Below are 25,880 nucleotides of genomic sequence, written 5' to 3' on the forward strand. Positions count from 1 at the left end.
AGCACTTGTACCCCAATGTTTATAGCAGCACTTTCAACAATAGCCAAATTATGGAAAGAGCCTAAATGTCCATCAACTGATGAATGGATAAAGAAACTGTGGTTTATATAGACAATGGAATACTATGTGGCAATGAGAAAAAATGAAATAGGGCCTTTTGTAGCAACATGGATGGAACTGGAGAGTGTTCTGCTAAGTGAAATAAGTCATACAGAGAAAGACAGATACCATATGTTTTCACTCCTATGTGGATCCTGAGAAACTTACCAGAAGACCATGTGAAAGGGGAAGGGGAAAAAAAAAAGAGGTTAGAGAGGGAGGGAGCCAAAACATAAGAGACTCTTAAAAACTGAGAACAACCTGAGGGTTGATGGGGGATGGGAAGGAGGGTAGGGTGAGTGATGGGTATTGAGGAGGGCACCTGTTGGGATGAGCACTGTGTGTTGTATGGAAACCAATTTGACAATAAATTTCATATTTAAAAAAATAATAAAATAAAAAATAAAATATGATTATTAAAGTCAAAAAAATAAATCTCATATTAGAAAAATAAAATAAAAAATGAAATGAACGCTACACAAAAAATTTAAAAAAGAAATTACCATATACCATAATTCCTCTACTGAGTATCCAAGGAAAATGAGAATATTGATTCAAAAACATATATGCACCCCTATGTCTACTGTAGCATTATTTACAGTAGCCAACCTATGGAAGCAACCTATATGTCCATCAACATATGAATGGATAAGAAAGTGTGGTATGTATATACACATACATATACATAAACACACAATGAAATATTACTGAGCCACAAAGGATGATTTGCAACAACATGAATGTACCTAGAGGACATAACTGAGTGAAATAAGTCAGAGAAAGAGAAATACTTTATAACTTCACTCATATGTGTAATTTAAGAAACAAAACTAATGAACAAAGAAAAAAGCCAAAGAAAACAACACTCTTAAATACAGAGAACAAACTGGTGGTTCTCAGAGGGGAGGTGGGTGGGAAGGATGTGTGAAATAAAAGAGGATTTAACAGTACACTTGATGAGCACTGAGAAACATAGAATTCTTGACTCATTATATGGTACACCTGAAACTAATATAATATTGTATGTTAATTATACTTTAATAAAAAAAGCATAGTATAAAAACAAGGTCCTTTTGTCCTTTGGAAATGCATATGAAACTTTTAGAAACTTTTTCTGTAGAATAAAGAAAAAAACTGAATAGGATTTATAGAAAAAACAATGAGTAGACTTCGCAAATTACTTCTGGACTTTTTAAAACTCAACAAGGCTTTTTTATTTTTATAGCTTTAGAGAATTTCAAGGGTAACTATTGTATTATTATTTGGGTATTATACAGACACAGTAACTTGCAAATTGATCTTAAAGAAATGTGTTAATGAAGATTATGCTTTCAAGTAAAAATAATCTCTATTTGTTTTTAAACCTCTATTTGTTTTTAAACAGATAGCCATCAGAAGCCAATGTAACTGCATGCACTTTCTTGTTGTCATTTGGAACCAGGCTTCTATTGACTACTACACTCATCGAGGGGCTTTAGATCTTTCCTCTGAGGAGGGGTGGCATCTGTTCAGGTTTAACAGACAAGAACTCATGGATATGGCAAAAGAAGAGTGAAAGATGACTCATTTCAACTAGTCCCAACATGTGCTCCAACAGTTGAATGTCACCTGAGTCCAACAGCAGTTTGGCTTTGAGTGTTGTACAATACAGCAAGTGATCAAACTCTGGTTTGAGCAGATCTTTTACTTTGAAACAGATTTGGCAGATACAGTCAACTTTCCTTTCTTTATCCAAACTAATATACTAATGACCAGTAGCAGAGCTGATGATCCAAAAGAGCAGATAAATCAAGAATCACTTTTAAAAAATCACTTTATACTTAGCATTAGGATATTTTTTACCTACCATATCTCACTAAATTTAAGATGCTTGTATTTTCACATCTTTAACACAGCTGAAATTGGGATAAGTATAATGATCAACTTGCATCATTTTAAGAAAAAAGGTAAATACTGTGTCTTAGATTTGATGAAATATGGATTGATTTGATTATAAACCGATCTAAGGTACAAAAAATTCATTTAAAATACTGAAGCTAAATTTTGAGGAGGTTACTTATGAAAACTTGTAAGTGAACTATTTCCCCACCTTGAGCAGTTCAAGTACCACTGCCTCCTTAACATCATCTCAGAACATTTTATCTGAGCATTTATAGCTCTTTGGTTGTATTTATATTAGGGAAAAAACTACATATAACACTGTATATATGTATATACATACGTTTCTTTCCTTTCTAGTAGAATATAAGCATTTTGATAGAATTATAATTACTTTCACATCCTGTGTTGCAATCAGCATAAAACATGTGACTTCTTACTATGTAATAGCTATTTCATGGGCATAAAAGTTACATGATAAGTCAGTCCTACCTATAAGGTATCTTGTCTGTGAAAAAATACTAAACTAGTTTTAGTTTTATAATAAATTGGATGGGTTGGCACAGCTATAAACACCATTTCTATAAAGGTATGTAGAATAGAGAGCATTTAAATCCTACCTTGGAGGATTGAGAAAGGTGACACTGGAACAAGGTCTGAAGGATGAATACGAAGTTGGAATATGGAACAAGATGAGACAAAAAAAATTCTAAGAGGAAACACCAGCATAGGCAGAAAAAACTTAAAATAACAAAGCATGTTCAAGAAGCAAGCGATATAGATATAGCATTATAGATAAAATATAGATTAGCAGTAAGGTGAGAGAGGAAAGGGAAGATAGGATTAAAGTTGAACTGGGATCATAAATGAAGGGCCTTGTATGTCATGCTTAGGGGTCTTGATTTGAGTGTATAGGCAATGATGAGTTCCTGAAGATTTTAGAGACAACTAACCCTAATGGTTGTTAGGAAGACAACTATGTCATAATATTATGACTGATGAGTTAGAAGAATAGGGTAACAGACACTATATGTTAACTGAAACTCAACACCCATTCCATATCCCTTACTCCTTGCCTTCCTCACCACAGAAAAAAAGTATGATTTGCCAATTTTCCTTGAGCTAAGTGTGGCCACATGACGAGTTTTGGTCAAGATATAGACAAGAATTCTGAGAGGAGTTCAAAGAAAGCATTTACTTTTCTGATAATAGAGGGTCAGAATCATCTAGTACATTTATCCTAATTTTTCTTCCTATTTTGAATGTGTAGGTGCTCCCCAGAGAAACAACAGCCATTTTATGAATATAAGGTGACAAATTGACATACTAAAGAGCAGAGTGGAAAGAGAAAATGTTTAGGTCCTTGATGTCACTAATAAGCTACTGAACTAACCCTGTACTGTCTAATTCCATACTTGAAATAGACTCTTATTTAAGCTACTGTTAACTGGTTTACTGCTACCTGCAAACAGAACACATTCTGAAGTGACAGAAAGCAAGACTGATGAAGGGCAGATGGAGGGCTATTGTAACAATCCAGGAAGGTGATGATGAAAACTTGAACGGGAGCAAGGATTAGAGAAGAGTAGAGAATGCAGAGTGGATTTGAAAAACATATAAATAAGAGAGATGTAGAGACAATTTAGTTTTAAGCATATTCATATTGGGGATATATATGGAATGCAAGGTAGATGCAATAATAAATAACTAGAAAATAGGTCTACGGCTCTAGAGAAATATGGGAGCTGGAAATATAAATGGTAAGGAAATATAAATGGTGGCTGAAGCCAGTGAAGTATGTTGAATGAAAATGAGAGATCACATAAAATGAGAAACGATGACTAGGAATGCAACCTGAAGAACCACAGCATTTACGGGATTCAGAGCAAGAGAAGGATAAAGAATGACAAGATAAGCAGGAATAACAGAAAAGGGAGGAGTGAGTTTCAAGGAGGGAGTGTTCAAGAGTCAATAATTCCAGAAAATTCAAATAGGTATAGAGGCCAGGGATCACAAGTTAGTATGGAATCAAAAGTCAAGAAGTAAGAAAGTGACACTAATTATTTTTTTATGAAGTATGAAAATCATAGAAAAGAGAAAGGAAAGATAGCTTGTGAAGTAGAGGCAGGGTCAAAGAAAGGTTTTTGTTGGAGCGCTTGGGTGGCTCAGTTGGTTGGATGTCTGATTCTTGATTTCAGCTCATGTCATGATCTCATGGTTTCTAAGTTTGAGTGCCTCACTGAGTTCCACGCTAAAAGTGTGGAACCTGCTTGGGATTGTCTTTCCCTTTCTCCCTCTCTGCCCCAACCTGCATGCTCTCTCTTTCCCAAAATAAATAAATAAACTTTTAATTTTACTGTTGTTTTTGGACAAAGACTATCTGAAGCTATTTAGAGACTGAGGAAAAGAAACAAATGAAAAGAAAAACCAAAGACTGAAGATTAAACAGGATGGAATATGGTACTGGAAAACATGGGAAAGAATGAGATCAGGAACACAAATAAATATTAGCCTTAATGAGGGGGGTATATGGCTGAAAAAAAGGTAAGTCTTGAAGGTAGTGGAGAAGAAGTTGAAAATGGTCATGTCTAATAGCTAATTTTTTTCCCTGTATGTAATAGGAGACAGTCATCTTTGGTGGGTACAGGAGACTTGAGAATAAAAGGTTTGTAGTACCTCTCCTGAAGAACAGAATAGGAAACCACCTAAGGAGCCAGTAAGATTGGTAAGCAGCACTGGGGTCTTTTGTAGAATATGGTCTTCTTAAATAGAGGTGTTTTTGTACATTTAAGAGGAGTTAACATTAATAAAACAAAGAGACGAAGCCAAGTCCAAGTGTCATAAAATATGAATATTTTATTCCAGCTCTGGTAAATGAAAAAGTGGGGAACACATCCTTCCACACAATATTCTAATTTAGCTGACATTAGTTTCAAAAAGGTAAAACAAATATATGTGTGTATCTGTATAAATATTTATGTGCCCACAAGCATATTTGCTCAGACTTTAGTCTCATCAGTGTTTTTTAGTCTATTAAAAACCGCTAAAAATCATTAAATGCATCCCAATACTTCTACTTCTGCCTCTTCGTCAATCATTTAATATTGTTTGAATTGAATTCAGTTTGTGTTTTAATCACTTATGTGATTAGTCAAACTGTACATTACATTAGAAGATGTATGGGAAAAACTTGGTTTAGGTTATATTCTATGTATCACAGTTACCCTTTACATGATTTTTTCATCATTATTTTCAACTTCACACATCTTGTAGCTCTCTATGCAGACTATTTCAGCTTCTAGTGCTGTACATATCTATATCTTCTGGATGGGACTGCCCGTGATCCATGAGCTTGGGGTCAGGCATAAACTGTGTAGCACCTGATAAAGTAGTAAAATGAAAAAAAAAATTAGTCATTCATTTCACAGATTTATTGTTGGTACTGGGAATGCAGCAATGAATAAAATAAAAATCTCTGTCAACATCGACCTAACATTTAAGTTGGGCAAGAGAGATAATAAATTAAGTAAAAGATATATCAGATGATAGTAAGTGCTATGCAAAAAATGAAACAGGGAGGGGCATATAGAGTGCTTGAGTGATTTGCAATTTTAAACACGGTGGCCTTCTAGTTAGGTAATAACTGAGCAAAGAACTGAAGGAGGTGAGTGAGGGTGTGAGCCCTGTAGATATTGGAGGAAAATACCTTGCAGGTATAATGGACCTGATGCATGTCTGAGGAAACACAACATGGTCAATATGGCTGGAACAGACTAGGTAAGATGTGGTGATTGTGGGTACAGTGAGAATGATAGAAGATATGATCAGAAAACAACTGAAAGCTAAGCCACACAGGGCTGTAGTGTTTCTCTTTTATTTTAATGCTAGATGGACAATTTTGAGCAGAGCAGTGACATGATGTTGTATTTTTTAAAAGATCACTCTTGTCTGTGGGGAGAAGAGACTATAGGGAAATAAGGGTGGAAGTGGGCAGACCAGTAGCTGTGGAGGTGGTGAAAAGGGATTGGATTCTGGGTAACTTCTAAAGGTGGAATGGACAGAATTCCCCAAGTGGTTTGGACATGCTATGTGAGAGAGACTCTAACTTGAGAAACTAGAAGGATGGAGTTGACATTTACAGAGATAGGGAAAAATGTGGGAGAAGCATGGGAAAGGCAAGTGAAGTGCCAAGTTTTGGATGTGTTAAATTTGTATGCTAACTAGATATCTGAGTACAAATGTTGAGTAATCTGTTGGAAATCTGAGTCTCTACAGCTCAGGAGAGGCCTTGGCTGCTTTATAAATTTTATAGTACTAATTTATATACGACATTCAAATTACAGGACTATGAGATCATCTAGAGCATCAGAGAAGAGGTCCTTTGATGAATGCGCCCTGTGGATACTCCAATTTTTTGAGTTAAATAAAATTAGGAGAATGTATTAGAGAAGGCTGAGAAGGAACAACCAGTCAAGTGAAGTGAGAGACTCAAGAGCAAGTGGTATCCGACAAGCCAAGTGAAGAGATTCTTTCAACGAGGAGGGAGTAATCTTTTGTGTTAAAAATTACTGAGGGACTGCATAAGATGGCAATTGAAAATGTACCGGAGTTGGCAATATGTGGATCAATAATGATCTTGATAAGCGGATATTGTGCCAGACAAGATAGTACATTATTTTCCTTCATTATCTCATATTACCACCATGAGACAGATGATATTTTTATATTATCCTTGTTTTACAGATAAGGAAATTTTAATTCAGAGAGATCAAGAAAATTGACTAATCTCACTTAGTTGATAAGTGGAGCCAAGACTGAATCCAGGTTAGTTTGACTCTCCAACACAACAACCGTGGCTCCTGTAAAAAGGGGGCTAGAGTAGTAACAATGTCACACAATTATTTTTAATATTCAGTATAATAATACATACAAAGTTCTGCATATAACAACCTGGGCATGGCAAGTAGACAAGAAACAACTATTTTTATATTTACTTTATAAGATTTTAATTTTTTTCAGAAACTTGTTTTTATTTAAAATGTTTTTCAGATCAGGTTCCGGAAGATGGCGGCGTAGGAGGACGCGGGGCTCACAGCGCGTCCTGCCGATCACTTAGATTCCACCTACACCTGCCTAAAGAACCCAGAAAACCGCCAGAGGATTAGCAGAAGGGAGTCTCCGGAGTCAAGCGCAGACGAGAGGCCCACGGAAGAGGGTAGGAAGGGCGGCGAGGCGGTGCGCGCTCCACGGACTGGCGGGAGGGAGCCGGGGCGGAGGGGCGGCTCGCCGGCCAAGCAGAGCCCCCGAGTCTGGCTGGCAAAAGCGGAGGGGCCGGACAGACTGTGTTCCGACAGCAAGCGCGACTTAGCGCCTGGGAGGTCATAAGTTAACAGCTCTGCTCGGAAAGCGGGAAGGCTGGAGGACAAAGGGAGGGAGAGCTGCTGAGCCCCCGGACGGCAGAGCTCAGCTTGGCGGGGAACAAAGGCGCCAGCGCCATCTCCCCCGCCCATCCCCCAGCCAAAATCCCAAAGGGAACCAGTTCCTGCCAGGGAACTTGCTCGCTCCGCGCAAACACCCAACTCTGTGCTTCTGCGGAGCCAAACCTCCGGCAGCGGATCTGACTCCCTCCCACTGCCACAGGGCCCCTCCTGAAGTGGATCACCTAAGGAGAAGCGAGCTAAGCCTGCCCCTCCAGCCCCCGTGCACCTTGCCTACCCACCCCAGCTAATACGCCAGATCCCCAGCAACACAAGCCTGGCAGTGTGCAAGTAGCCCAGACGGGACACGCCACCCCACAGTGAATCCCGCCCCTAGGAGAGGGGAAGAGAAGGCACACACCAGTCTGACTGTGGCCCCAGCAGTGGGCTGGGGGCAGACATCGGGTCGGACTGCGGCCCCGCCCACTAACTCCAGTTATACACCACAGCACAGGGGAAGTGCCCTGCAGGTCCTCACCACGCCAGGGACTCTCCAAAATGACCAAACGGAAGAATTCCCCTCAGAAGAATCTCCAGGAAATAACAACAGCTAATGAACTGATCAAAAAGGATTTAAATAATATAACAGAAAGTGAATTTAGAATAATAGTCATAAAATTAATCGCTGGGCTTGAAAACAGTATACAGGACAGCAGAGAATCTCTTGCCACAAAGATCGAGGGACTAAGGAACAGTCACGAGGAGTTGAAAAACGCTTTAAACGAATTGCAAAACAAAATGGAATCCACGATGGCTCGGCTTGAAGAGGCAGAGGAGAGAATAGGTGAACTAGAAGATAAAGTTATGGAGAAAGAGGAAGCTGAAAGAAAGAGAGATAAAAAAATCCAGGAGTATGAGGGGAAAATTAGAGAACTAAGTGATACACTAAAAAAAAATAATATACGCATAATTGGTATCCCAGAGGAGGAAGAGAGAGGGAAGGGTGCTGAAGGGGTACTTGAACAAATTATAGCTGAGAACTTCCCTGAACTGGGGAAGGAAAAAGGCATTGAAATCCAAGAGGCACAGAGAACTCCCTTCAGACGTAACTTGAATCGATCTTCTGCACGACATATCATAGTGAAACTGGCAAAATACAAGGATAAAGAGAAAATTCTGAAAGCAGCAAGGGATAAACGTGCCCTCACATATAAAGGGAGACCTATAAGACTCGTGACTGATCTCTCCTTTGAAACTTGGCAGGCCAGAAAGGCTTGGCACGATATCTACAGTGTGCTAAACAGAAAAAATATGCAGCCGAGAATCCTTTATCCAGCAAGTCTGTCATTTAGAATAGAAGGAGAGATAAAGGTCTTCCCAAACAAACAAAAACTGAAGGAATTTGTCACCACGAAACCAGCCCTACAAGAGATCCTAAGGGGGATCCTGTGAGACAAAGTACCAGAGACATCACTACAAGCATAAAACATACAGACATCACAATGACTCTAAACCCATATCTTTCTATAATAACACTGAATGTAAATGGATTAAATGCGCCAACTAAAAGACATAGGGTATCAGAATGGATAAAAAAACAAGACCCATCTATTTGCTGTCTACAAGAGACTCATTTTAGATCTGAGGACACCTTTAGATTGAGAGTGAGGGGATGGAGAACTATTTATCATGCTCCTGGAAGCCAAAAGAAAGCTGGAGTAGCCATACTTATATCAGACAAACTAGACTTTAAATTAAAGGCTGTAACAAGAGATGAAGAAGGGCATTATATAATAATCACAGGGTCTATCCACCAGGAAGAGCTAACTATTATAAATGTCTATGCGCCAAATACCCGAGCCCCCAGATATATAAAACAATTACTCATAAACATAAGCAACCTTATTGATAAGAATGTGGTCATTGCAGGGGACTTTAACACCCCACTTACAGAAATGGATAGATCATCTAGACACACAGTCAATAAAGAAACAAGGGCCCTGAATGATACATTGGATCAGATGGACTTGACAGATCTATTTAGAACTCTGCATCCCAAAGCAACAGAATATACTTTCTTCTCGAGTGCACATGGAACATTCTCCAAGATAGATCATATACTGGGTCACAAAACAGCCCTTCCTAAGTTTACAAGAATTGAAATTATACCATGCATACTTTCAGACCACAATGCTATGAAGCTTGAAATCAACCACAGGAAAAAGTCTGGAAAACCTCCAAAAGCATGGAGGTTAAAGAACACCCTACTAACGAATGAGTGGGTCAACCAGGCAATTAGAGAAGAAATTAAAACATATATGGAAACAAACGAAAATGAAAATACAACAATCCAAACGCTCTGGGATGCAGCGAAGGCAGTCCTGAGAGGAAAATACATTGCAATCCAGGCCTATCTCAAGAAACAAGAAAAATCCCAAATACAAAATCTAACAGCACACCTAAAGGAAATAGAAGCAGAACAGCAAAGGCAGCCTAAACCCAGCAGAAGAAGAGAAATAATAAAGATCAGAGCAGAAATAAACAATATAGAATCTAAAAAAACTGTAGAGCAGATCAACGAAACCAAGAGTTGGTTTTTTGAAAAAATAAACAAAATTGACAAACCTCTAGCCAGGCTTCTCAAAAAGAAAAGGGAGATGACCCAAATAGATAAAATCATGAATGAAAATGGAATGATTACAACCAATCCCTCAGAGATACAAACAATTATCAGGGAATACTATGAAAAATTATATGCCAGCAAATTGGACAACCTGGAAGAAATGGACAAATTTCTAAACACCCACACTCTTCCAAAACTCAATCAGGAGGAAATAGAAAGCTTGAACAGACCCATAACCAGCGAAGAAATTGAATCGGTTATCAAAAATCTCCCAACAAATAAGAGTCCAGGACCAGATGGCTTCCCAGGGGAGTTCTACCAGACATTTAAAGCAGAGATAATACCTATCCTTCTCAAGCTATTCCAAGAAATAGAAAGGGAAGGAAAACTTCCAGACTCATTCTATGAAGCCAGTATTACTTTGATTCCTAAACCAGACAGAGACCCAGTAAAAAAAGAGAACTACAGGCCAATATCCCTGATGAATATGGATGCAAAAATTCTTAATAAGATACTAGCAAATCGAATTCAACAGCATATAAAAAGAATTATTCACCATGATCAAGTGGGATTCATTCCTGGGATGCAGGGCTGGTTCAACATTCGCAAATCGATCAACGTGATACATCACATTAACAAAAAAAAAGAGAAGAACCATATGATCCTGTCAATCGATGCAGAAAAGGCCTTTGACAAAATCCAGCACCCTTTCTTAATAAAAACCCTTGAGAAAGTCGGGATAGAAGGAACATACTTAAAGATCATAAAGGCCATTTATGAAAAGCCCACAGCTAACATCATCCTCAACGGGGAAAAACTGAGAGCTTTTTCCCTGAGATCAGGAACACGACAGGGATGCCCACTGTCACCGCTGCTGTTTAATATAGTGCTGGAAGTTCTAGCATCAGCAATCAGACAACAAAAGGAAATCAAAGGCATCAAAATTGGCAAAGATGAAGTCAAGCTTTCGCTTTTTGCAGATGACATGATATTATACATGGAAAATCCGATAGACTCCACCAAAAGTCTGCTAGAACTGATACATGAATTCAGCAAAGTTGCAGGATACAAAATCAATGTGCAGAAATCAGTTGCATTCTTATACACTAACAATGAAGCAACAGAAAGACAAATGAAGAAACTGATCCCATTCACAATTGCACCAAGAAGCATAAAATACCTAGGGATAAATCTAACCAAAGATGTAAAAGATCTGTATGCTGAAAACTATAGAAAGCTTATGCAGGTAATTGAAGAAGATATAAAGAAATGGAAAGACATTCCCTGCTCATGGATTGGAAGAAGAAATATTGTCAAAATGTCAATACTACCCAAAGCTATCTACACATTCAATGCAATCCCAATCAAAATGGCACCAGCATTCTTCTCGAAACTAGAACAAGCAATCCTAAAATTCATATGGAACCACAAAAGGCCCCGAATAGCCAAAGTAATTTTGAAGAAGAAGACCAAAGCAGGAGGCATCACAATCCCAGACTTTAGCCTCTACTACAAAGCTGTCATCATCAAGACAGCATGGTATTGGCATAAAAACAGACACATAGACCAATGGAATAGAATAGAAACCCCAGAACTAGACCCACAAACGTATGGCCAACTCATCTTTGACAAAGCAGGAAAGAACATCCAATGGAAAAAAGACAGTCTCTTTAACAAATGGTGCTGGGAGATCTGGACAGCAACATGCAGAAGGTTGAAACTAGACCACTTTCTCACACCATTCACAAAAATAAACTCAAAATGGATAAAGGACCTGAATGTGAGACAGGAAACCATCAAAACTTTAGAGGAGAAGGCAGGAAAAGACCTCTCTGACCTCAGCCGTAGCAATCTCTTACTCGGCACATCCCCAAAGGCAAGGGAATTAAAAGCAAAAGTGAATTACTGGGACCTTATGAAGATAAAAAGCTTCTGCACAGCAAAGGAAACAACCAACAAAACTAAAAGGCAACCAACGGAATGGGAAAAGATATTTGCAAATGACACATCGGACAAAGGGCTAGTATCCAAAATCTATAAAGAGCTCATCAAACTCCACACCCGAAAAACAAATAACCCAGTGAAGAAATGGGCAGAAAACATGAATAGACACTTCTCTAAAGAAGACATCCGGATGGCCAACAGGCACATGAAAAGATGTTCAACGTCGCTCCTTATCAGGGAAATACAAATCAAAACCACACTCAGATACCACCTCACGCCAGTCAGAGTGGCCAAAATGAAGAAATCAGGAGACTATAGATGCTGGAGAGGATGTGGAGAAACAGGAACCCTCTTGCACTGTTGGTGGGAATGCAAATTGGTGCAGCCGCTCTGGAAAGCAGTGTGGAGGTTCCTCAGAAAATTAAAAATAGACCTACCCTATGACCCAGCAATAGCACTGCTAGGAATTTATCCAAGGGATACAGGAGTACTGATGCATAGGGGCACCTGTACCCCAATGTTTATAGCGGCACTCTCAACAATAGCCAAATTATGGAAAGAGCCTAAATGTCCATCAACTGATGAATGGATAAAGAAATTGTGGTTTATATACACAATGGAATACTACGTGGCAATGAGAAAAAATGAAATATGGCCTTTTGTAGCAACATGGATGGAACTGGAGAGTGTGATGCTAAGTGAAATAAGCCATACAGAGAAAGACAGATACCATATGGTTTCACTCTTATGTGGATCCTGAGAAACATAACAGAAACCCATGGGGGAGGGGAAGGAAAAAAAAAAAAAAAAAAAAAAGAGGTTAGAGTGGGAGAGAGCCAAAGCATTAGAGACTGTTAAAAACTGAGAACAAACTGAGGGTTGATGGGGGGTGGGAGGGAGGGCAGGGTGGGTGATGGGTATTGAGGAGGGCACCTTTTGGGATGAGCACTGGGTGTTGTATGGAAACCAATTTGACAGTAAATTTCATATATTAAAAAATAAAAAAAAAAAAAAACTGAAAACAAAAAAAAAAAATAAATAAATAAAATGTTTTTCAAAATGATTTATTTTAAAATAATTTTGTTACATTTGGGAAACATATCTTTTTCCCATAGAGGAATTTAATTTATAGTTTTGTGATAAAAACAAAGGGGAGAAATAGATTTACATACAATCATTTATGCCTATCTCTTAAGAAACTTTTTCTATTTCATAAAGTGTGATATATCTATATATAACTTCACCACATATATTAAAAAAATCATAAGTAATCACTATCCATACACTAATACAGTTCTCCATAGGATAGTAGTTTTTTTTTTTTTTTGGATAGAAATTCTTAACATGGGGTCCCTTTGGAGGTCTGTGGATAAAGTTCATGTAACCTATGAATTTAAATGTAGTAAATTTGTCTTTATTTTCATTAACCTCCGACTGAAAATGAACATTTTCTTCAATAATGAATGAAGGCAACAAACCACAACAGTATTAGCATGACCTTAGATTCTGTCACTAATAGAAATCATAAATATTTTCATATCATGCTGCAGTTGCAAATATCTTGAAATATTTGTACTTAGCACAACTTTAAAACTATGGCTTTTATTATATATGTTAGATACTGTTGTTAAATAACTTTAAGGGAGCTCATATATTACCATATATTTTGTTTTATCCATTTGAAAGCATTATTCTGAGAAGGGGTCCATAACACACAAAAAAGGTTAAAAAACTGGTTCTGCCTGCTCCCTTCTCATTGTATCTTTAACCGCCACCTTTGCTCAGTATGAGTGAAAAGTGTACTAAGAGAGTTTTCTTCTTATCAGACATAATATAGTAAGCGTATGACAAATAATTATTTTATATAAGTCTGAATGTGCCTAATTTGCTTAACAATGCCCATCAGTTGACTAAGTTCTCTAACACTTCTACTTACTTCCTTAATATATTCTTGTCTACAGTCTAGCCAAAGCTTCAGCTCACCCAAGTTTGAAAGGCCCCTTTGCATTTGGATCTCTCTCTCTCAAAATCTGTTGAAAAGTTTCAAAATTTTAATTTATCCATACCTTATGTCAGGCAAGAAATATGCATAGAGAAATGCCTTTGGAGCTTTTCCTACAATCCACCTGCCTAACCTCTGGAGATTCTGATTTATAAGTCTTAGAGTGAATTTTAGGAAAAACAAACAAAAAAAACAACTTCAGTAATTGTAACATGGATCCCTCTGGTTTAGAACCACTTAATATAGGTCACTTGTTTTCTGCCTTTTAAAAAAGATTCATCTGCTTTTCTGAATAATTAAGGATTACATCTTTTGCTTTAGAAATTTCTTCACCCCTTGAGCTGATCAAGGGCTCCCTGTCTTCCCAAAGGTTTAGCAGTCATAAAACTCTTCTTGAATCTCAATCCCCTAACCCTTTTCTTTGCAATCTACCATATTTTTAATCCTTCATAAAAAGTTGTTTTTATACATAAAGTTTTTTAGAAGACTTTTTAAAAAGCTGGTGGTAGCATGTTGTGATGAGCACAGGTGTTATATGGAAGTATCAAATTACTATACGCTACACCTGAAACTACTATTACATTGCATGTTAACTAACTGGAATTTAAATAAAACTTTAAAAAAAAAAAAGAGCTGGTGTGGGGTACCTGGGTGGCTCAGTTGGTTGAGTGTCTGACTCTTGATTTCAGGTCATGATCTCACAGTTTTGTGGGTTCAAGTCTCACATCAGGCTCTGTGGGCTCACCCTGCAGAGCCTGCTCAGGATTCTCTACTCACCCCCCTCTCTGCCCCTCTCCTGCTCATACTCTCTCTTTCTCAAATAATAAGATAACATTTTAAAAAAAGAGCTGGCATTACAACAAATAGGAAAAAGTAAAGATATTTAAAGTTATAAAATAAAAATAAATTAGTGCCTTAAAAAGCCCTTAGGTGTTATCTATTCACTGATAATTTAGTTCACATATTATCTCATTTATATTTCAAGCAGTTAGGTACCAAAAAGTGGGACAGATCACTAATAAATTCCTGAGTGAAATTAAGATTGTTAAAAATTCAATTTTTGTTTCTTTTGTATAAGTTTGAGATCATATTCAGCGTTCAGCTCATCAGTAATTGAAATACTTAAATATACTAGTCACTGCAAGTTACTTTCTCACCCTTTGTTCTATTCCTTTCATTCTTTTTTCTCTCTTTGCTTCACTTTAGCTATATTCTATTGAATTGTATCTGAGTTCATTACTTCTGTCCTCTTTTACACAGTTGGCTCTTAAATCCATCCAATGAGTCCTTAGCTTCAGGTACTATATTTTTCACTTCTAGAATATCTGCTTGATTTTTTAGATTCCAATTCCTATGAAAATCTCCATTTTTTCATCTATTTTGTTCTTGTTTTCTATTTAACATATTAATCACAGTTAAAGTCCTTGTCTGCTAACTTCAATATTTAGATCACCTGTGGGTTTGCTGTCATTTTTGTCAGTCACATCTTCCTACTTTGTTTGTTTATATGGTGGACATAGAAAGCATGGTATCTTCTACCAGAGAAGTGACCCTTTTCCTCTTAAGGAAGGGTAAGGTACTTATCATCTTAATCCAGACACTGAGCTGAGTTACAGTTAATAAGAGTCACTCAACCTCTGGTTCCTCTCTTTTCTTCATGTATAGCACTCCAAAGGTGCTGATTGAGAGCCTGATGAGTTTCTGTCTCCCTTGCTATAAAAGACTAGGAAATATGGTTTTGCCCTTCAGATGTTTGGAGCTTAGCTATTTAGTCTCTTGTCCCATAGAAAATCTGGCAAATATTATGAGGGGGAGATGAGTCGTGTATTTATGGCACACCTCATCCTTCTACAAGTAGTATCAGCAATCTTTTTCTGCAATGGGCTGGAGTAAATATTTTGATTTTGTAAACCGTAAGGTCTCCTTTGCTCAATTCTGCAACTGTAGTATGAAAGCAGCCACAGTCAATATATAAATGAATGAGTGTACCTGTATTCCAATAAAACTTTATTTACAGACATTAAGACTTACATTTCATATGTTCTCTTTTCAAAAAATGTATTTTTTATTTATTTACAATGTTTTTATTTTTTTCAACCATTTAAACCATGTAGAAACTATTCTTGGCTTGTGGAAGGTACAAAAATAGATGGTGAGCCAGATTTAGCACAAAGGCCATAGTCAGCCAACCTCTGGTTTAGAGGGACATTAATCTTGTGAGAATGAGAGAGATTTCATTCTGCTTTCATCAGATTTCAGAGGTCCATGTAACCAAATTTCCTAATTTGTTATTCCTAAAATAACATAATTTTTATTATAAATGTATATGGATGACAGAGAACAAATGAACTCATATTCAGAGCCACAACATATAATTGGATAGTATACCCAACATAGTCTGTACGGTGGTAAGTAGTAGCTATGACTAGGCTCTCTAGCTAAATAATGTGCTCCCAAACTTTGCTCAATGGAAATAATCTTGTTTATCAGCAAAATGGCTAATTACTCTAGGCAAATGATAATGATATTTTCTAACACATTGAGACCTTAGCATGTGGTTGACATTGTGCTTTGTGCTTTACATGCAACATCTCATTTAATCCTCACAACTATGTGAGAAAAACACTATTATCTCCCATTTATGGATGAAGGGACAGGCTTGAGATATTTGATAATTTGCCACAGGTAACAGAACTAGCAAATGTTGGATCTAGGATTCAGATCCAGGTCTTATTCTTAAATCTGTGCTCCTAATTACTACTGTATTCCATGTCTTGGACCTTTAAGATTGCATGTGAAATGTCAAAATGATGAACCCAAAAAGTATTCTGTATAATCAACTGTGAATGATATATGATAAGGAATAAGGATGAATAGTACTGGCAAATCTTGCTCTTCTACATGTGAACTTTGAATGATTTTCATATACATTATCCATTACAAGTGGGTAAAATGTTCCAGAATCCAGATGTGTGAAGAAAAAACATTGACTAGGGACGGTTCGGTGCCACTGTTAAGGTGTAATGTGTATCATCTCTACAAAGATACTCTGAAATTGACAGGTGTTTAGAAAGCTGACGGGATATATTATATACTTGTGGGAATATGATCATCTGTGGATTATCAGAAAGAGTCTAGGGGCGCCTGGGTGGCTTGGTCAGTTAAGCGTCTGACTTCGGCTCAGGTCATTATCTCACGGTCTGTGAGTTCGAGCCCCACGTCGGGCTCTGTGCTGACAGTTCAGAGCCTGGAGCCTGTTTCAGATTCTGTGTCTCCCTCTCTCTCTCTGCCCCTCCCCTGTTCATGCTCTGTCTCGCTCTGTCTCAAAAATAAATAAACGTTAAAAAAAATTAAAAAGAAAAAAAAGAGTCTAAAACTGCAAACCATCCTGAAACAGAGAAGATGGTGGCAGAGTAGAAGGATTCTAGGCCTACCTTAACCCATGAATACAACTAGATAACTGTCAAGTAATCCTAAATACCACAGAAATCGACAAGAAGACTGGAAGAACAAACTCCACAACTAAAGGTAGAGAGAAGACCACATTAAAGAAAGTAAATAGTGTGGAGATGAGGTTTAGAAGAAAAATAGATGGTGACTACTACAGTGGGCAGGTTGTTGTAGTCTCAGAGAAGAGTGACAGACAAACATACAGAGGAGTGCACAGGGAAACTGAATCCCCATAGCAAATTGTCTTGGAAAGTGAGAGGGCCCAAATTTTAGGAGTGCTTCCAATCAGTGTGGTTTAAAGCCTGAGTCCTAAAGGTCAGCGGGCTTGGCTCAAGGAGAGCCTGGAAGCATTGGAGCTGCTCTTGGAAAGAAGGCAAAGCAAACAGCTTGTGGACATACAGTGTGGAAACAACAATCTGAAGAATACCTGGGGCACACAGTGCAGTGGTTATTTGCTCATCTCAGAGCCCGCCCAAGGGAGGCAGCATTCACAGAAAGACTCCTCCAGAAACAAAGGAACTGACAGACACCAACTCCCCAAACCCTGGCCCCTCAACATGCACAGAGCCAAATGCAGAAACCAGCACGTCCCCCACACTCACTACCTAACTTACTTATAACAAGCTATGCCCCCACACCTGATGGAAGTACCCCTCCTAGGCATACTCGCCTCAGTCCCAGAGCAGAGGGCCCTCTCCCCCAGAAGACCAGCCCCAACCCCTACCCAACTATGTCTCCCAACCCAGGAGATTTGCAGGACCTCAGTTCTGGCAGTGGTGGTGATAGGTCTCATTTCACAAGTACACCAGAGCACACCGAGTTAAAACTCGCCACATTCAGACCAGGGACCAAACACTGCCCACAACAGGCAAATAGAGCCTCTGCAGACAACTGTCCTAAATAAAGGACAAAGTGGCCAGGACATAGTAATAGAGCACAGGCAGGACACTCCTGGAAACACCAGGCCCCGGAGAACAGGGAACACAATACTAGAGGGCACTACAAGACATCTTCATAAGGCCATTACCCCCAAGAACAGAAGATGTAGCTGACTTTTCTAACACACAGAAGCAGGCACAGAACCTTAGACAAAATGAGAAGACAGGGGGTTTTGTCCTCAATGAAAGAACAATACAAGATGACAATCAGAGAGCTAAGTGAAACAGATATAAGTAACATGTCTAATAGAGAATTGAAATAAATGTTCATAAAGACACTCATTGGAATTGAGGAGAGTGGAAGGCATCAATGAGACTCTTAAAACAGAGATTCCTTAAAACAGGAATAATAGAGTACAGATATATGGTTCAATAAACAAAATGAGAAACACACTTGATGGAATTAACACTATGCTGTAAAAAGAGGAATGAATTAATGACCTAGAAGACAGAATAATGGAAAGTAATCAACTTGAAAAAAAGAAAGAAAAAAGAATTATACAAAATGAGAACAGACTTAGAGCACTCAGTGACTCCATCAACAGTAATATTATTCACATTACAGGAATACCAGAGGAAGAATATTCACATTATAGGAATACCAGAGGAAGAAGAGAGAAAAAGGGGAACAGAAGATGTATTTGAAGAGATAATAGCTAAAAAGTTCCTTAATCTGGGGAGGAAAGAGATCTAATAGGCACAGAGAATCTGCAACAAAATAAATAAAAGCAGATCCACACTAAGACATACTATAAATGACAAAATTTAGTGGTAAAGAAAAAAAAAATTTAAAGTGGAAAGACAAAAGTAGACAGTTACATACAAGGGAAAACCCATAAGGCTACCTAGAGATTTTTCAGCATGAACTTTGCAAGCCAGAAGGGAGTGGCATGATATATTCAAAGTGCTTAATGGGAAAAATCTGCAGCCAATAATACTCTACTCAGCAAGGCTTTAAGAATACAAAAAGAGATAAAGAGTTTACCAGATAAACAAAAACTAAATGAGTTTGTGTCCACTAAACCAGCCCTGAAAGAAATACTAAAGGGAGCTCTTAGAGTGGAAAGGAAAGACCAAAATTGACAGTATACAAGTAGGAAACACAAAAGCAGGAACAATGATTTTTTCTGTAAAAATCAGTCAAGGAACTCACAAAATGTAAGGATATAAAATATGAAACCATATACCTAAAACATGGAGAGGAGAGGAATTTAGAATGGGTTCAGGGGCGCCTGGGTAGCTCAGTTGGTTGAGTGTACGACTCTTGATTTTGGCTCAAGTCATGATCCCAGGTTTGTGGGATCAAGCCCCTCATTGGGTTCCACGCTGAGTGTGGAGCCTGCTTGAGATTCTCTCTACCCCCTCCCCTGCTCATTCATTCTCTCTCTAAAAAAAAAAGAATGGGTACAAACTTAAATGACCATCAGTTACTATAGACATCTTAAGCCAAAGATGTTATATACAAATTTAATGTAATGATATATCAAAAACCAGTAATAGATACACAATGAAAAAAGAGAAATCCAAATATATCACTAAGGAAAACCAGCAAACCATGGAAGAGAGAAGGAAAAGAAAAGATCAGAAGAAATCTCCCAAAACAACCACAAAACAGGTAATATATTGGCAATAAATACATATTTATCAATAATTACTTTGGATGTAAATGCTATAAAAGTTCCAATCAAGAGACATGGGGTGTCAAAGGATTAAAAAACAAAACAAAAAAAGTAACAAGATCCATCTATGTACTGCCTAGAAGAGACTCATTTTTGACCTGAAGACACCTGCAGATTGAAAGTGAGGGGATGGAGAAACATCTATCATGCAAATGGATGTCAAACAAATTTATATTGGACAAAACAGACTTTAAAACAAAGACTGTAACAAAAGTCAAAGAAGGGTACTATATAACCATAAAGGGGACATTGCAACAAGAAGACAGAACAATTTTAAATATTTATGCACCCAACATGAAAGCACCCAAATAGATAAAACAGTTAATAACAAACATAAAGGAAACTAAAAGATAATAATACAATTATAATAGGGGATGTTAACACACCCCACTTACATCAATAGAGCATCTAAAACAGAAAATCAACAAGGAAACAATTGCTTTGAATGACACACTGGACCAGATGAATTTAACAGATATATTCAAAAAATTTCATCCTAAAGTAGCAGAAAACACATTCTTTTCAAGTGCACATGCACCATTCCCCAGAAGAGATCACATATGAAGTCACAAAACAAGCTTCAATAAACTGAACAAGATTAAAGCATACCATACATCTCCTCTGACCACAATGCTATGAAACTAGAAGTCAACCACAAGAAAAAATCTGGAAAGACCACAAACACATGGAGTTTAGTTAAAGAAAATGCTACTAAACAATAAATGATTCACCAGGAAATAAAAGAAGATAGAAAAAAAATACATGGAAACATTAAAATAAAAACACAATTCAAAACCTTTGGGACCAGCAAAAGTGGTTCTAAGACGGAAGTATACAGCAATACAGGCTATCTCTAGAAGCAAGAAAAATATCAAATGACCAGCCTAACCTTACACCTAAAGGAACTAGAAAAAGAATGAAAAAACAAAACCTAAAAACAACAAAAAGGAGGAAATAATAAAGATTAAAGCAGAAAAAATGATATGGAAATTAAAAATACAACAGGTCAATGAAACCAGGAGCTGGTACTTTGAAAAACCTGATAAACTTGATGAATGTACAGCCAGACTTATCAAGAAAAAAAGGGAAAACTAACACTACAGAAATACAATTATAAGAGAATATTATGAAAAATTATATGCCAACAAATTGGACAACCTAGAGGAAATGGATAAATTCCTAGAAATATATAAACTACCAAAGATGAAACAGGAAGAAATAGAAATTTTGAACTGAATAGATGCAGAAAAAGCATTTGACAAAGTACTTCCATTCATGATGAAAACCCTTAACAAAGTAGATTTAGAGGGAACATACGTCAACATAATAAAGGCCATATATGAAAAACCCATAGCTAATAATACCATATTCCATGGGGAAAAAACAGAGCTGTTCCCCTATGGGCAGAAATAACACAAGGATGTCAACCCTCGGTTTTATTTAACATAGTACTGGAAGTCTTAGCTATAGCAATCAGACAACAAAAAGAAATAAAAGGCATCCAAATTGGCATGGAATAAGTAAAACTTGCAATCTCTGCAGATGACATGATACTATATATAGAAAACCCTAGAGGGGAGCCTGGGTGGCTCAGTCAGTTAAGCATCTGACTTCGGCTCAGGTCATGATCTTGTAGTCTGTGAGTTTGAGCCCCATGTCGGGCTCTGGGCTGACAGCTCGGAGCCTGGAGCCTGCTACAGATTCTGTGTCTCCCTCTCTCTCTCTCTGCCCCTCCCTGTTCGTGCTCTGTCTCTCTTGCTCTCAAAAATAAATAAAACATAAAATTAAAAAAAAAAAAAAACCCTGAAGACTCGACCAAAAAAATGCTAGAAAATCATGAATTCATTAAAGTCGCAGGATACAAAATCAACATGCAGAAATCTGTTGCATTTCTATACACCAAGAATAAAGCAGAAGAGAGGTGCCTGGGTGGCTCAGTCAGTTAAGCGTCCAACTTCAGCTCAGGTCATGATCTCTCCATCCCCGAGTTCAAGTCCCAAGTCGGGTTTTGTGCTGACAGTACGGAGACTGTAGCCTGCTTTGGATTCTGTGTCTCCCCCTCTTTCTACCTTTCCCCTGCTCATGCTCTGTCTCTCTCTCTCAAAAATAAACATTAAAAAAAAAAAACTTTTAAAAAAGACTGAAGCAGGAGAAAGACATTATGGAATCAATACCATTTACAACTGAACCATAAACAATAAGATACTTAGGAATAAACCTAACCAGAGGTGAAAGATCTTTACTCAGAAAACTATTAACACTGATGAAAGAAATTGAAGAGGACTCCAAGAAATGGAAAGACACTCCATGCCATGGATGAGAAGAACAAATATTCTTAAAATATCTACGTAAAGCAATCTACACATTTAATGCAATCCCTCTCAAAATACCACCAGCACTTTTCACAAAGCTAGACCAAACAGTTCTAAAATTTCTATGGAACCACAAAAGACCCCAAAGTGCCAAAGCAACCTGGAAAATGAAAAGCAAAGTTGTAGGCATTACAATTCCTGACTTTAAGTTACATTACTACACTGTAGTGATCAAAACAGTATGGTACTGGCACAAAAATAGACACATTGATAAAAATGAACAGAATAGAAAACACAGAAGTGAACTGACAACTGTGTGGTCAATTAAACTTTGACAAGGCAGCAAAGAATATCCAATGGGAAAAGAATGTCTCTTCAACAAATGGTGTTGGGAAAATTGGACAGCCACATACAAAACAATGAAACGGGACCACTTTCTTACATCATACACAAAAAATAAATTCAAAATGTATTAAAAGACCTAAATGTTAGACCTGAAACCATCAAAATTCTGGGGGAGAACACAGGCAATAACGTCAACATTGCTTGTAGCAACTTCTTTCTAGATATGTCTCCCGAGGCAACAAGTGATAGAATAAATAAGAACATCAGAAAGAGTTATTGTAATTACATTCCATATATTCAAGAAGGTAGAAAAGAAACTGAGCAAGTTAAGTAGATGTATGAAAATATTAAAAAGGGCCAGATCAAACTTCTAGAGATTTAAACCACGATGTCTGAGATGAAAAATACATTTTATGGAATTACAGCAGATTAGGCATTACAAAAGAAAAAATGATGAACTTAAATGCACAAGAGAAAATATCCAAAATGAAAGAGAGTAAAAAAAATAAACTATAGGGACTATATCAAAATAAAAGCTTCTGTACAGCAAAGGAAACAATCAACAAAACCAAAAGGCCATGTATGGAATGGGAGACGATATTTGCAAATGACATATCTGAAAACAGGTTAGTATACAAAATATTTAAAGAGTTTACAAAATGCAATGCCCCAAAATCTAATAATCCAATAAAAACTAGGCAGAAGACATGAATAGACATTTTTCCAAAGAAGACATAGAGATGGCCAACAGACACATGAAAAGATGGTAAACTTCACTGATTATTAGGGAAATGTAAATCAAGACTACAATAAGATATTACCTCACACCTGTCAGAATGGCTAAATTCAACAACACAAGAAACAATAAGTGTTGGCAAGGATGTGGAGAAAAGGGAACCCTCTTACACTCTTGGTGGGAATGCAAACTGGGTCAGCAACTCTGGAAAACAGTATAGAAGTTCTTCAAAAAGTTAAAAATAGAATTACCCTATGATTCAGCAATTGTACTAGTGGGTATCTATCCAAAGGATACAAAAACACTAATTCAAAGCGATACATGCACCCCTATGTTTCTAGCAGCATTATTTACAATAGCCAAGATATGGAAGCAGCCCATGTGTCCATTGATGGATGAATGGAGAAAGATGTGGTGTATGTGTGCATACAATGGGAGTATTATTTAGCCATGAGAAAGAATGAAATCTTGCAATTTGCAACAACACAGATAAAAAGTATAATGCTAAGCAAAATAAGTCAATCAGAGAAAGACAAATACCATATGATTTCACTCATATGTAGAAGTTAAGAAACAAGTATCATATGATTTCAATATATAGAAATTAAAAACAAAACAAATAACCAAGAGAAAAAAGAAGAGAGAGAAAGAGGGACACGCCAACTAACAGACTTTTAACTGCTGAGAACAAACTGATGGTTACCAAAGGGGAGCTAGGTGGGGGGGATGCATGAATAGTTTATGGGGATTAAGGAGCACACTTGTGATGAGCATAAGGTGTTGTATAGAAGTGTTGAATCAATATATTGTACACCTGACACTAATACAGTGTTTGTTAACTATACTGAAATTGAAATTAAATAATAACAAAAATAAATACTGTAAATCATCAGATTGGAATTGAGAGGTGACATAATAAAACAGTAAAACTCTTATCAGGCTTGTTACTCAGTGACAGCTTTTATAAAGATTAACATAGAGGAGACAGTTGAAATCAGAGACTAAACTCTGGTTTTAAATGAGATAATCTATACACAATAGAAAGAGTTTGGACTTTGGTGTTAGGAAGATCCAGGCTATAAATACAACTCTACTACTCATAAGCTATAGGATTTTGGAGAAGTTACTTAAGCTTCCTAAGTCTGAATCTGTTCATCATGAAATGGTCATAATTACATGTACACAAGAGTTTTTTGTTTTGTTTTGCTTTTGGGTGAGAATAACATATTATATTTATAGCTCTTTACACCACAGTAGGTGATCAGTATAGGGCACATATTATCATTACTTCCTACTGCCTTATCTCTGAGTTGGTCCTGCTTCCTTTGCAATAAAACAATGAGCGTTCACATTGTACAGAGAGACAATCCTGTGCAACCCAGGAACTAGTGAGTTTATGTGAATACACTCCTCAAATGGTATTAAACACTCTGTTGCCTTTTTAATGATTGCAATAAAACCATGGTAGTATTTGCCTAGAAAGTATAATTGTCACTATGTGGCCCTACAAAGTATTAATTGCCAGCATCTAATATTAAAAAGTTCTTAGTATTATAATTGCTGTTATTTCACTATTTCATGCTGAATGTTCTCCTGGTATCTAAAGTAAATAAAAGTGATGGTGGAAACTAAGAATGATAAGGGTATACAGCGTAAGAAATGGAAAGCTAATATTTCTTTTATGTAGATTTGACTCATAGTCTATAAATTGGAATCTTCTACATTAGGTGCATATGTAATTAGGAGGCACATTTTCCTCCACCTCATCACAAAGCTCACATTTATAGAGTGATTTAAATGCTTCACTCATCCAACCCACCAGTGCTACTCTATATTTCCATATGCAAAGATTGGTATTATGAACTATGTGGCAATTAGAGTCCCAAGTACCCAAGTATCTCATTATCTAAAAAGATATATAGACTACTATGTTATAGGAAACACATATATATATACACACATATATACATGTATATACATATACATATATATATATATATATATATATATATATATATATATGTAGTCCTATATATAGGACTACTATGTTTTTCCTGTTATAGGGAAAAAACATTTATGAAGAAAGCACAAAAATAAGTTCAAACTACTACTAACAATACTATAAAATTATTTAAGAAAAGAAGGAAAACAAAATTGAATTATTTCCAACAAACCTGAGGTAGATTCCGATTCTGTCTTTGTTTCAAAGATGAGTTCTGTTGACAAAGGCACTGAAAATTTCAGGTTGTGAGTTGTTTTTGCAGATATTTCTATTTCACCAGAGTTTTCTATCTGTTTAACAAAAAGATTTTTCCTTCATAAGTAAATCATATTGCTAAAACAATAAAACATACTAAAAATGTACAGCATGCAATGATATTATGTTTCTTCATCTTTCATTCTACCCTTGAACTTTGTCCATGACTCCCATTATAAGCCAATCTCCCACCCCAACCA

General features: G+C 37.0%; 1 protein-coding gene across 3 annotated transcripts in view; it reads right to left on the reverse strand.

The window, feature by feature from the left end:
* APOOL (apolipoprotein O like) overlaps window positions 1–25,880 on the reverse strand; it is a 122,988-nt gene that overhangs the window by 17,022 nt on the left and 80,086 nt on the right. For 2 of the 3 annotated variants that reach the window (XM_081793015.1, XM_081793013.1), the window contains 2 exons: window positions 25,598–25,715; window positions 4,819–5,357 (listed from right to left, as the gene is read on the reverse strand). In XM_081793015.1, coding sequence (XP_081649141.1) covers window positions 5,269–5,357; window positions 25,598–25,715 — 207 coding nt within the window. In that variant the 3' untranslated portion in view covers window positions 4,819–5,268. Of the gene's footprint in view, window positions 1–4,818; window positions 5,358–25,597; window positions 25,716–25,880 lie in introns of those variants that run through there. The other variant, XM_081793014.1, reaches the window with a different exon arrangement.

This window comes from Panthera onca, chromosome X (genome assembly GCF_046562875.1).
Source record: "Panthera onca isolate mPanOnc1 chromosome X, mPanOnc1 haplotype 2, whole genome shotgun sequence".
NCBI lineage: Eukaryota > Metazoa > Chordata > Mammalia > Carnivora > Felidae > Panthera > Panthera onca.